The sequence below is a fragment of the Ovis canadensis genome, chromosome 12 (assembly GCF_042477335.2).
Source record: "Ovis canadensis isolate MfBH-ARS-UI-01 breed Bighorn chromosome 12, ARS-UI_OviCan_v2, whole genome shotgun sequence".
Classification (NCBI taxonomy): Eukaryota; Metazoa; Chordata; class Mammalia; order Artiodactyla; family Bovidae; genus Ovis; species Ovis canadensis.
Genome location: NC_091256.1, coordinates 87993838 through 88008474, shown reverse-complemented (window position 1 = coordinate 88008474; position 14637 = coordinate 87993838). Strand labels below are relative to the sequence as shown.

General features: G+C 38.0%; 1 protein-coding gene across 7 annotated transcripts in view; it reads right to left on the bottom strand.

Annotated features, from left to right (window-relative positions):
• Nucleotides 1-14637, bottom strand: part of NEK7 (NIMA related kinase 7) — a 136404-nt gene that overhangs the window by 34609 nt on the left and 87158 nt on the right. For all 7 annotated transcript variants that reach the window (XM_069544334.1, XM_069544335.1, XM_069544341.1 and 4 more), the window contains 2 exons: nucleotides 2223-2331; nucleotides 1132-1239 (listed from right to left, as the gene is read on the bottom strand). In XM_069544334.1, the coding sequence (XP_069400435.1) occupies nucleotides 1132-1239; nucleotides 2223-2331 (217 nt within the window). The remainder of the gene's footprint in view (nucleotides 1-1131; nucleotides 1240-2222; nucleotides 2332-14637) is intronic.

Genomic DNA, 14637 nt, shown 5'->3' with positions numbered 1-14637 from the left:
AAATTTTATTTTCTTGAAGTACTAGACAAAACTGAAACTCTGTGTGGCGGAAAAAGTATTATCTGCCCACAACTCCTTAATCTAGGGTCCAATGCTCTGTCATCCACCAAATATTGACTATATGCCACACACCATCCCAGATGCAGAAGAATCAAGCGACAGGTTCAAGGTCTCACAGAGCTTCAGCGACAAAAGTCAGAAAACTTTAAAAATGTCTAGTCACCTAATTTGGCTCGTTTTATTATTTTGTCATTCAGTGAAACTCATTCCTCATTAGACCATTTAATTTTTATTTCTCACTTAAAAACAATAACTTAATTTTAAAAAATCAATTGTTTTCAATGAAATTATGACAGCAAAGATGAGGCATCATTAAATTAAAGCCAAATTATTTTTATCTTAATTCTTATTTGATGGTTACCATTTTGTCAAAGTCTTATGTTACAAGGAAACTATGATTTGAAAACTTTTAGGAGAAACTATCATTCCCTTTAAGTTATTCAGTCTAAAAATAATTTCTTCCCAATAATTGCTATGTTAATGGAAAACCAGTTTACATTAAGGTACTGTTGGACTAGCTACATTCAGTTCTGTTTTAGGTACAAAGGACACGGGTATGTTATCAGCTCTAGAATCAATAAATTACAAGTGTCTTCTACTTGTACTTTTATACTTTAGGGGAGTATTTCCTCCTGAGCCACAAATCATCTGTAGGTCCCCCCACGAGTAATCACAACCATGTATGCTACTTTAATAAATTTGCAAACTACTCTAACATTTTTAAATGGTAAGGTGAGGTCTTCAAGATACAGTTTATTCTTCATACTATCTTAATATTATCAAACATAAAATAAAAGGGAAGGTCCATGGTAACAGTTAAAACTAGATTTTTTCACTGGCATTTTCTTTTACTAAGTGGCTGCCTGATGGTCAAAGAGAAGTGTCCAAGTGTCATATGAATGGACACATTATACCTGATAGGTTTCAGCTCAGGACCTAAGGATTTTTAAAATATTGATAGTATTTAGACGATAAGAGCTGGCATATAATTCATATGTCCCTTATATTTTAATCATGTGGGTGGGGTGGAGGGAAGCAGACAGATAACTGAAATTATCTTGTGTCTCTTACCTAAAGAATGTGCAGCTGTGGTTTTGGAGCTGAAAAAACGGCCAAGCCCAAGGTCTCCAAGCTTGACCACCCCAGTGGCTGTAATGAACACATTAGCTGGTTTTATATCTGTGAATTAAAAGAAGGCATTGGGTGAAAAATGATGTCAGTGTAGGTATATTCAAGGGATTAAAAATACTTCTCATTGTAGAACTTAAAATATATGTTAAAAATGAAAGTCAGTTTGAATTCTGAACCAGTTATTTATTTTGAGTAATTTTCACATATCCTAGTATTTCTGAGTTCCTGGTCCTTTGATAGACAATCATCAATACAGGATGATGAGCACCATTAATTTTCATTTTAAATGTATTTTTTCCATTTTCAAATGAACTTCTGTGTAATTCAAAGCACAAAATAAATGTGTGGCCTTCTATCAGTTTTAAACACCCTGTTGCTGCTGCTGCTAAGTCGCTTGAGTCATGTCCAACTCTGTGCGACCCTATAGACAGCAGCCCACCAGGCTCCCCCGTCCCTGGGATTCTCCAGGCAAGAACACTAATAGTAATTTATTGACATGTTTACATAAAATATAAAATCAAAAAAGATGCAGATAATTACTTAGATGACATTATTTCAATTGCTTAAGTCAACTGTACTGAAATTTTTTACATCCCAAAATGAAGGGACCACTGCCTCAGTGATGTAACCTTCATACATTTGGTCTGACCATTTGACTGGGAATCATGAATATATTATGAGTGAATGCTGAACATTAAAAATCTGAGTAGCTATAAGGTATACTGTTCATAAAAAAAAAAAAAACAACTCTTACTTAAGCATATTCAACTGCTTTCCTGCATCTTTTTTTTTTTTACTTTTACTAACATAATCAGTAAAAAAAAAAAGTTAAACAGAAAAATAATTCTCATTCTTATTTAAAACCAAATATGGCTTTACTTAAAGGCTTATCATTCTGGTATTAATAAGATTATAATTTGGAAATCAATCACCTAAGAAAGCATGATAACACAATGGCTGGAAGGAATTTATTCGTAAACTGCCTAGTACGCTTTACAACAACAAGAACAGCTTCACAAGCCTGGACTCACCCCGGTGCATGACTCGTCGAGAATGCATGTGATCCAACGCACTGCACAGCTGCACAAAGTATTTCCAAACGGTCCTTTCAGGAATTAGCCTCTTTTGTTTCTTAAAATGCTGTTTAAAATATTAACAAGAAGATTAAAAAAAATTTTTCAAACTAGATTCTGACTTAAGTCAGAAAAACACCTATTCTCACCTACCTATTAGAAGCTTAAAAATATATGACTTTTCATAGTGAAATGATACCAGGATTTGTACCTGATATCACACCTTTAATTTCTCCCTACTGTATCTAAAGTCAGCATAGGCCATATCAGGCTGCATCCCTGTGATGTCCACCTGTTTCAAAAATTTAACATCCATGTAAGGTGATTTCTTATCTAAAAGAAGGATGTCAAATTTAAGAGTAGCCAGAATAAGAAAGTCTAGAGACCTGGAGGTAATTACGTTCATTACAAGACAGGGCTTCTCTTGACAGAAGGTAGTGAAGTAGAATTCCTTTTAAATACTGAACCACCCTTGGTGATTTGAAATATCACTTCATTTATTAAAAATTAAATAAATAAGAGGGAACTGAATGAAGAGTTTTCAGGAATATTTCCACTGCATATTCCAGGTCAAACCTGCACTTTGCTTTGAACAAACAAAACTAAGCATGGGAGCGAAACGTGACCGGAAGGCCAGGGCAGAAAGCTGAGCGTGCACATCCTACTTTGGAAGGACTGCACCATCATTCGTAAGAGGGGCCGTAACTGAGTACCCCAAGGGACATGTGTGTGCCCATTTTTCTGCATTATATTTGTTGGAAGAATATACTAATAATATCCTAATTCAGGAACAAAGACCTTAGTTTCATTTCATAGGATTTGTAAGGATTCTTTACATAAAAATTATTTTTCAAAGCCAAAATGTAACTGGTTTCTTAGCAAAATTTGTAAATGACCAACATGAAACAGTATTGCATTTAAACAAATTTTCAGACAATTTTAACTTTTTAATATTTACACAGACATCAACATTTAAACATGTGCTTTAACGCACTTTATCTGATGATGTGACATTTTAGAAAGTTCAGCTGTTTTGATTTTTTTGGTAACTGAATATGGAGAAATGGTATTTCAGAGGATTCCAACACAACACACTCTGTCAGTCCCTACCCCTGTGACCAGATGAGGGCGGGCTGCAAGGAAAGCCAATACAGGGAAAGAAAGCTGCCAACTTGCCTACCTCGTGCTTAGCACAGGGTCAACTCTATCGACTCACATGCACTCAGTGCGCCAAAGGATACCTCTTCAAGGAAAAGCAGATCACTTCAGAGTAATCTTTATCGTAACATGTGCTATAGAAATGAACTTATTAGCAACTTCAATGACTATTACCTCAGTAGCAAAAAAAAACAAAAAACAAGTAACAATCAGAAGACTAGGTAAGAAGCAGACAGGGTTATTACTAAAATGGTAAAAACTCCCAGATCATGTTTCAGCGTTAAATCTTATTAACCGCAGCCTGCATCAGCATCAGTTTTCAGTCTATGGGGCAACAGTGCAAAATCAGTTTTAGACATCTAATTTTCTTTCAGACTTGGAATGAGTCCAAATAAAGCCTATGCGCTCTCCCTGACGCTGGATTAGCATATCAGAAGACCGTTTGATGTCAACAGGAAGATGGGGAACAGGCTTCTTTTCATTCAAAAATAAATATACCATATCATGTAAGTATCAGACCATGAAAGAATAATTTTATGCTTCAATATAGATTCTGAAATCATCATAATTAAAATTAACCTGACAGTTTACCTTTAAAGTTCCATTATGAAAAAATAAATTGTATATTAAAAACAGGGCACAATGAGGAAACTGCCCTCAAAATGGAAGATGGGATCAGGCCAAGGACTGTTTCTTTCAAGAAGTTAAAGATTTTAACAATGAACTGGCATCAATATAATGCTAGCTAGACAGAATGACTTGGCAAAATAAATGTTAAGTATCCAAATTAGTAAAATGTTTTTGAAGGGTAATTTTATGAATTTGATTCAATCAATCATAAAATAAATCAAAAGCAGTTTTAACATGTCATTGGTTATCTCCCAATATTTTTTCCATGTCTATTTAAACATATAGTTTTTCAACCATCCTTGAGTTAAAAAAAAAAAATTTTATTGAGAAAAACCAATACCTATGATGAGAAGAGCCTGTCTGTTCTGATGGTGGCACTGTTGGCTATCTCTTAAGGGGATGAATAGAAAAAAGGCAATAAAAATTTGAATTCTGGTAAAATTTATATTAGCACTATAAAAGAAGAACTCACATAATGCCAATATATTTTTAAAAAAACAACCTTCTCTTTACTTATTCTAAAATACACATATCTTTTTAAAGTTAATTATCTAATCAAATAGCATTACTGTTCAAAAATCCTATCTTTCTCTGAAAAAAAGACAATTTAGCTCCAGATTTGGGGGAAGAAAATGTAATACCAATATATAGGAATAAAAAATGTACATTTATTTGTCATGTGGTATGTTTTTAATAAAGCTAAATCATTTTAAAGGGTTACTATTAATAAAGATTTCTATGAAAAAAATTTTAAAGTCACTTTTACTATGTTATAAAACAGAATTTTAACCTCTTATATCTGAAAATAAAATATCTAAAAAGTCATGAAAGACAGAAATGAGCACTCAGATATACCTGATCATTTGAACAGAATTTTTATTGTCTTTTTTAAATTTTTAAGGTGGGTTCATCTTTTTTTTATGCAAAGCTTCAAATACTGTTTATTTTAAGAGCATATTTTCTACATCCTTCAACATTCAAACATACATTGAACATTATTCATATCAGAAAAAGGAAACCAGATGTAACAAAAAGCTAACCAGTGTATTTGTAAAAGGCATATACAAACATCAGATGATACTGTTCTCTCACTCATGTGTAACAGGATGACCAGCATCTCACCTAGGTGGAATTCGGCATCCTTGGTAAAACACGCAGTGTCACTAAGGTGAGGCTAGCTGATGCAGGCTGCCTCCACGCAAAGGTTTTTTGGAAAATGGGCACGGCTTTTTTTTTTTTCATTGTCAAACATTCTCTTACAAACTAAATGCCCCAAAACCAAATTATACAGCAGACACTGCCTATCACGTAACAATTCTGGGGAGGAATCACTCCTCAGTCTGGACACTCCCACTCCAAGCAGAACATACAGTTCTTACTTCTACGTTCTGCAATTCCAGCATTCCTCCTTGGGAAGTCTTAGGAAAAATCACTATTACACAGTATAAACTAATCAACAGAGAAAGAACAGAAAATTATCTTGTTGGATCAAAAAAACAAGCTAATTTCCGTAGTGTATCAAAATATATAACCCTACAGTTTAGTATGTTCATGTTTAAAGAAGGACATTTCAGACAAAACACCCAGATCCATAGGGTCTGCTTCATGAGTGTGCGGCCCGCACGGTCACACGGGCCCTGTGCTAAGTGTAATGCTCTTTCACCAGCTAGAAATTCCTGGTCACTTGTTACGGGGACCCGAGACAGTGTAAGCTGGTCCCAGGAAGCACATAACCAACAACCTTGGGAAACAACGTACCGCTGTAGTTAAAAAACAAAACCAAAGAACAACAAACACGATCCTGGGAGGCAAGTCGTTCCTGAAGAAGATTAGGAGAAACGGCAATTAAATAGTAAGAAATAATGAAGCCATATGAGAACTGGCATTGCAGGCACCAGCTGGTTTCCATCTCTTCCAAGTATCACAAGGAAGTAGGTGATTTATGTTCAATGTTAGGAACTACTTCCTGCTCGGGAGTGTCGTCAAACGTTTAATGTGCCACTCACATAATCCATATGCACCTTTCGTAACAGACCTGATGATGGGGCTTGGCAGTAACAGCTGTGTGACCTTGAAGAAGCCACTTAACCTTGCTGGGCCTTGGTTTCCTCACTATATTAAACAGTTTTGGAGATGAACAGAGTAAGTGGCTCCTGCTGCCTCTAAAATAGCTCAGTTACGAATAAAACACAAAAAACAAATGCCCGATTGGCACATTTTCACACTGAAAAATAACAAATTTTAGTATGTCCGGTCCTTTAAATCTTCAGCTAATAACAACAAAGCAAAAATAACAATCATAATACCTCCAAGATCCCCAGAGGTCCAGTTAATCCTATGAATGGTCTTCACATGAGATGACAGGTCAGATTTTTATAATAAGGTAATTACAAGGTAATTAGATCAAACCTTTACCAACAGAAGCAATATTATGTTCCCAAGCATCTCTGTAATTATAATGCAGTTTTATAAGACTACATATTTCACAGTGCTTCTTTCAAAGATTTAAATGCAGAGAGACTGGATGATGGAAAAGACAGGATGCTTCTGAAAGTATTAACTGGCAGTTCTAAGTGTGATTTCTATTAGATATCAATCTTTCCATGGAAACATTTTTCTTCCAAGGGTATAAGAAGGTCTCAACAGACTAAAGTGTACATGTACTTGCCATATACAACCCTGGGTATTATATAAATGGGTAAAATAGTTATGCAGAGTTTTGGTATGTGATACTAATTTTCAGTGTGTGAACACTCTCTCTCTTGGCACTCTGGATAAAGCTCAGGTGCCTAAGTTGCTTTGGAAGATGCTAGTAGAATGGGCCTGCCAACCAGAGGCGCACTAAAGAAAACAAAAAAAAAAAAACAAAAAAACCTGCATCTAATTTTATCCTCTTTGATAAAATACTTCCCACCCAAGCTCTACTCTCTTTTTCCTTTCCTATAAATGTCAGAAAAGCTAAGTGTACTCAGCTGCTTCTAATTATAATTTAATAGACTATCAATGTAATCCATCCATTCCCCAAAATCAAAATCATACAGGTTAATAACAGAAGTGGAAAACATATTTTATGTTATGGTAGAAAATGTGAAACATATAAGATTTTTTTTTTCCTGAGTAATTGAGCCTTGCGGGGGGCGGGGGGGGGGGTGCGGGCAGAAGAAAGAGAAAAACCCTATTTACCAAACAAGAAAAATGAGCTCCTATAAAGTCAAAATGTTCTTCCCCTAACTCCTAAAAGTTGCCTTCTAAATGTTAGTGTACCAGTATCAAGGAAACTTGGAATATTTTTTTATATCAGTGAAGAAAGGTGGGAATATATCGGAATCACTAGGAGGAGTGGCACTGCACTGCTGCCACATGCGTAGCCTGGGAGCTCCCAAGTGCCTGAAGCTGACAGGAAAATAAATGCCTGAAAACGCTGATGCTACTGCATTAGAGGACTAGAGACAGACGGTGAGACGAAAAAGTGGCAAGTCTGTCTGTAGGGTGACGTAGAAGGCTACAAAGGCAAACAAGAGCACTTGTCTCTCTGATGACGTCTTTCTGGTTATGTTAAACCAGACAACAGTGAAGAGAGAATACGGAAATATATTCTTAATGGACAAGGAAAACAGTGGAACGATAAGGAGCCAGCAAAAGTCTATCAGGAGAATATGAACGGAAGAAAATGAGACGGAAGTCTGAACCCCTTCTCCCTTACGGGCTACAGCTACCAGCACTGCTGTCTATCTGCATGAAGTTCACAAAGGCAACTTTCCACCAACACTACCTTCAAAAGGAGCAAAAAGTGCCCTTCTAATTTTTTCCTAAGTAAACACAGTTCAAAACTTACACACAGTTCAACAACTTACTCCCCTTTTCACTATGCTTACATTATGGCACATAATTTTCAGTTTATTAGAATCCCTAAGTTCAATACTATTTCATTACCAAATGTCTTAGGTTTCAAAGAAAACCCAAGGGATATTTTATAAGCAATACTGCTTCTATTAAAAATAATGCTGTGTAACATACCCACATATGCATACCACACAGACACAGACCTTTTCGGCTACACACACACACAGGTGTACATGCATAATGTGTAGGTGCCTATGTATGGAATATTCAGTTCTACACAGCTTTTTCTAGACAGTGCCACTAATTTGTAACCGTAAGACTTCAGAATAATTTTGAAGACATAAGATAATGTAAGACAGGTGGCACCCTTATGTAAGAGACCCAGCAGGAAACAGCCTGTGCTTGGGAGAACTGGCCATTCTCCCTGTGGGCTGGCCCGGACGGCACACTTTACGCCAGATGCTGAAATGGACAGTGTCTGTGCCCTCCAAGCCATACACTACCATCAACAAAGATAGATGGCACTGCTGGGGAGACTCTGCTGCTTTAAGGAGCCAAAGGTCAAGAGTGTAGAAGACATTTCTAAGTGGTTTTCCTTCCAGTACAGCATCTAAATTTGGATAAGAACAGATAAGAATATGTCTGCAGATGTAAAAAAAAAAAACAACCACACAAAGAAGGTGAACAAGATTTACAAGTTGTAATAATTGTAGATAATAATTATCTCCAAGATTTGTTGATGTTTTCAGTAATTTATCAAAGTCTGTGGTGTACCCACCTCTCTCCCCTTGAGTGTGAGCTGGGTTATGAACGTGATGAACTGTCCCCTCCATATTAGGTTATCTTACATGACAGAAAGGATTCTGCAGATGTAATGAAGACTCTCTAATCAGCAGTTTTTGAGTTTAATCACTGGGGAGATTATCCTGGGTGGACTTGATCTGATTGGGTAAGCTCTTCAAAGAACTCAGAGAAATTCAAAGCCAGAGACTCTCTTGCTGGCCATAAGGGAGCAAACTGCTAGCTGCAGAGACAGACAAGTGGCCTCGAGGATGGCTCCCAGCTGACACTCGGGAGGCGAGCACGACATCAGTCACACAGCCACAAGGAACTGAATTCTCCCAACAGTCCAGTCAACGAGGAGGAGAACCCTAAACCTCAGATGAGATCATGGCCCCAGCTGGTGCCTCGATTTCAGTTTCTAGCATCCTGGGCAGAGAACTCACAAAGCAGGATGTGAACTCACTAACCCCCCAAGTTGTGAGATAACATGTTTGTGTTTTAACTGGTTTGTGGTAATTAGCAATTAAAAACAAACACGAAGTGCATTTCCACAGACAGCCAAAAAAAAAAATACAGAAAAGTAAGTTTATGTTTTATAAAGGAAAAGAGTCTTAATGCTCCTACCAAATTTAAAGGAAATGCCACACAAGTGGTAACCACAGAAAATATAAAGTTGACAATTTAAGAATAAGTCTGTATCTAAATATGTTATGAATAGGAAGAGAGGGTCTAACTCAGGAACAAGATGAGGGATCTCACTCTCTCCACCTCTATTCAGCACAGCCCTGGAAGAACCAGTCAGAGCAATCAGACGAGAAAACAAACAGACAACATGCATCAGAACTGAGTAGGAAGAAGTAAAACTGTCTCTGTTTGAAGATGACATCATTTTATAGGTAAACAAAATTCTAAAGACTCTATCAAAAAAGCAGTTCTAATCAAATTCAGTGAAGTCACAGGATAAAAAAATTAACAAGCAAAAATCAGTAGCGTTTCTATACAGTAATAGTGAATTATCTGAAAAAATAAAATGCATTCCATTTACAATAAGATATTTAGGAGTAAGCTTAAAACTAAGAAGGTAAACAGCCTCTACTCATAAAACTACAAGATGAAGAAACAAATCAAAGACACAAATAAATGGAAAAGAATCCCATGTTCATAATCGGAATAATTAATATTATTAAAATGTCAATACTACCAAAAGCCATCTATAGATTCAACGCAATCCACATTAAGATTCCAACGGAGTTTATCACAGAAGTAGACAAAACAATTCAAAAATTTATGTGGAGCCACAAAACACCCCCCCCCCCACAAAGCCAAAGCAATACAGAGAAAGATAAGCAAAGTGGGAGGCATCACAATTCCTGATGAGACCCACATTATGAACTTACAGAAATCAAAACAGTATGGTACTAAAAACAGACACATAGACCAATGGAAAAGAACTGAGAGCCCATAAATAAGCCTAGGCATTTATAGGTAACTAATATTTGACACGGGAGCCAAAAATACTCAATATCAGTGCTGGGAAAATTGGATATCCACATGTAAAAGAATAAAACTGAAACCTTAATTTTCACCACTCACAAAAATTAACTCTAAACAAATTAAAGACTTAAATGTGAGACCTGAAACTGTGAAACTCCTAGAAGAAAACACAGAAGAGCTCCTTGACATGATTTTTTTCAATATGATACCTAGAATGTAAGCCGCAAAATAACAAGTACGGTGACATGAAACTAAAGAGCTTATGCACAGCAAAAGAAACGATCAAAAAGTGAAAAGGCAGCTTACAGGATGGGAAAACATATTTGCAAATGTATCTGATGAGGGGTTACTATCCAAAATATAGAAAGAACCCACACAACTCAATAGCAAAAAATAACCAAACTAAATAAGTCAGTTAACAAACAAGCAAAAGACCTGAGTAGACATTTTTCCAAAGAAGATAAAAGAATGGCCAAGAAGAACATGAAAAGATGCTCAACATCGCTCGTCATTATAGAAATGCAAATCAAAATCGCAATGAGATACCATTTCATGCCTGTTAAATTGGCCACCAAAAGAAGACAACAGGTACCAAACACTGGTGAGAATGTGGGGAAAGGAGAACCCTTGTACATAGTTGTTGGGGTTTCAAATTGGTGCGGCCACTATGAAAAACAGTATGGAGGATCCTTGAAAAGTTACAAAACTACCGTATGATCCAGCCATTCAACTTCTGGGAACATATCCAAAGGAAACGAAAACACTGTCTTGAAAAGACATCTGCACCCCATGCTTACTGCTGCATCACTTACAATAGCCAAGATACAGTAACAACCTAAGTGTGCCTCACTGGAAAAGACCCTGAGGCTGGGAAGATCGAGGGCAGGAGGAGAAGCAGCCAACAGAGGCTGAGGTGGTTGGATGGCATCACCGACTCAATAGACCTGAGTTTGAGCAAGCTCCGGGAGTTGGAGATGGACAGGGAAGCCTGGCGCGCTGCCGTCCATGGGGTTGCAGAGTCAGACACAAATGAGCAACTGAACTGAACTGATTGGCCAATAAAGCAGTTGCAGCATGTATACAATGGAGTACTATAAAGTCATAAAAATGAGGATATCCTGTCATGTACAAAATCACGGACAAACCCTGAAGGCACTGTGCTAAGTGAAATAAGTCAGACAGAGAAAGAAATACTGCATGATGTCACTTACACATGAAATCTAAATGCACAAACACACACACAATCTCATGAAAAAAAAAAAAAAAAGATCAGATTTGTGGTCACCTGAGGCAAGGGGTTAAGTGACAGGGGGAACTGGATGAAGGGGGTCAGGAGGTGCAAACTTCCAGCTCTGAGATAAGTACATACCAGGGATGCAACGCACAGCATGATGCTCCAGACAACACCGCTGTCCGGATCAGTGAAACTGTTGGGGGAGTAAAGCCTAAGGGTTCTCATCAAAAGAAAAAAATTTTTTTTTCCTTTTTTGCTAGGAACTAGGAATTGAGCTCCCAGTAAGGAGATCCAAGAAAAGTGTTCCCTTCAGAAAAGTTGTTAGTTTGCACCAAGAATTGACTGCACTGAAGAATCAGCACCCAAAGTGGTTTCCTTGGTGGGTCTGAGGGTGAACATTCTAGCTTTCCCAGGGTGAGCACACTGTGTGCCAATAGACCCCAACTGACAGATTCCCACCCAGCGTATTACCCTGCAGTGTCCCAGACTGAAAATACACAATCAGGACAAACTAAACCTTTCCAAGAAAGAAGCTGTATGAACTGGCTGTTTTCTGGGGGGTGAGTGGCACAACTCTACAGCTCATCATGAGCCTAGGTATTCTATTAGATGAGTTCCTAGTAAGGAGATCAAAGCAAGTATTTTCCTGCAGAGAAGTCATTTGCTTTCCCAAGAATTGATTCTAGTAAAGAGAGAATCAGCACCCATAGTGTTTTCTTGGGTGAATTTGAGAGTGAAACATTTTGGCATTTAGAGGGTGAGAATACTGTTTTGGCCAGCGGACCCAAATTAGCAGGTTCTCACCCAGCATTGTCTAGCACTGAATATACCCACTTGAGAAAAACTGAACCTTTCCATAAAGGAAGTCGTGTGAACTGGTGGTTCTCTAGGTGGTGAGTGGCATACCCATACAAAGCATTATAAACCTAGGGACTTTATTAGAGGAGCTCATAGTAAGGAGATCCAAGCACAGTGTTTCCTTCAGAAAAGTGACTTGCTTGCGCCAAGAACTGACTAGTGAATAGAGAATCAGCACCCAAAGTGTTTTCTTAGGAGGGTTTGAAAGTGAAACGTTCTAGCTCTTCCTGGGTGAGAAGTGTTTTTGAAGGCAGATACAGCTGGCTGGTTCACACCCAGCATATTTCCCTGCAGTGTCCCAGCACTGAAAATGCACTCGGGATAACTGAACCTCCCAAAAAGGCAGCTGTGTGAACTGGTCGTTCTGTGTGTCGTGAGAGGCATACCCACACAGCACACTGTGAACCTGGGTGTTCTACTAGATAAGCAGCTGGTAAGGAGGGCCAAGCACAGTGTTAGTCACTTGCTTGCACCACAGACTGACTGTAATGAAGAGAAAATCAGCACCCGAAGTGTTTTCTCAGGTGGGTTTGAGAGTGAAACATTCTAGCTTTTCCGTGTACCTTGATGAGATGGTGGATGTTAGCTAAACTTACTGCGATATTCATTTCACATACATACATTCACTCATACAGGTAAGTCAAACCAGTATGCTGCACACCTTAAACCTACACAGTCACGTATTTCAGTTACAGCTCAACAAAACTGGGTGGGGGAAGAGATAGCTTTAAGTAATGATCTGAAATTGTGCCAAACTCTTGGCACAAAACAGAGTTCAATTTAAATTATCTGTATTGCATATGTCACTAACAAACATCTGTAACAATAACATTCACTTTCCTCTTAGCCAGTGAGGTGCGGTATGACAATTTTTCGGCAGATAAAAACCTTCTGAGTTTCCCTTCAAAGGATTTATTATATTGGGTTATATTTTGTTTTACTGATATTTTAGTAAAATATAGCTTTAAAAAATATGTTAAATATATAAACTTATAATCTGACTTTCTAAAAGGCAATTATAAATATAAGAACTTATAAATAGTTCAAAGAATAAACTATATTTTGGAAAAATGGGCTATAAAAATTTTAAATATATTTTAAGAATATTTCTACTGACAAAGTGAAATGAACAAAGCTCGTGTTTATATAGTTCTGAGATTAGTCTCTCATCTCCTCTATACTAAGTCTCCATCACCAAATATGTTTCTTAGCAACAGAAAAGTGAAATACATAGTATTAATAAGGCATACTACAAAGTGGAACATGTACTGGTTCAATTTAGGATACAGTAAAGGAAATGTACAGCATATATATCACAACTGGATAAACTGCAACCCAATCGCCACTCTGTAAGAATCTTTTCCTTTAAAATTCTGATTATTGATGATAAAGAAATACATGATGAAAAATTTTGGATTTCCTTTCATCTTAGAACTCATCTGGGAAGTATTTCATCTGACCACAGCCTCAGGTATTCCTCTGTCACTAATTAGAGAAATACTGAATATTTCAACTATAAATTGCTTAATTATATTTGTCAGCCTGCTCTAAACCAATTAATTATTTACTTGTAAAAATCTTTGATGCAATGCTATCCAGAGGTTCCTTCCTGGAATACAGACCAGGAGCGATCTTTCCGCTGCCACCCAATTAAGCAGGAGCTGAGACAGTGGGGTACGCTGTGATGTACGATGATTTACAGTATCACGTACCATCAAGAAATGAACCAGGCTCCTTACAACCCTCGGATCTATTGCTATCCTTTGCAAAGCATCAAGTCACTGCCACACTCCTTCATAAAAGAAGTCCCTATCATTTTTTATTTTTTGGTAATGTAGTCTCGTATAAAGAATGGCACAGAGCACAATTAGAGGGTTGAGAAAACAACATTAGCATTTCTTAGGGCCAAAAAGCCCCTTCTTGTGTCAGAACGCAGTCTCCTCCCCTGCCACATTCAACTTGGATGTGAGCAAGTCCTCGTGGGACTCAAGTGTGAAACGGGAGGACACGGTGTGCCTGCTGGACCACCAGCCACGTTTCCCGACAGGCCCCTGGAACAGAGGGGCGAACAGAGGAGAGGGCATCGGGTCTCTCACATACCGTCTCCAGACATTTCCTGAGTTGCTGCCATCAGCCAGGCGCTCCCTAGAAAATGAAAGCCCAGGGAGCAGAGCAGGCAGTCCCCACGCTCAACAAGGTCACACGGGAAATCCAGACAGGAGAACCACCCCACAAGCAAATGCACGATGGTGTAAGGAGTCCTGAAACACCATCCCTGGTCCTGGTCTAAGAGACCATTCCTGAGGAAGTGGTGAATGAGCGGGGAGCGGCAGGACTGACGGACATGTCCCAGCCTGGGGACAGCACACGGGG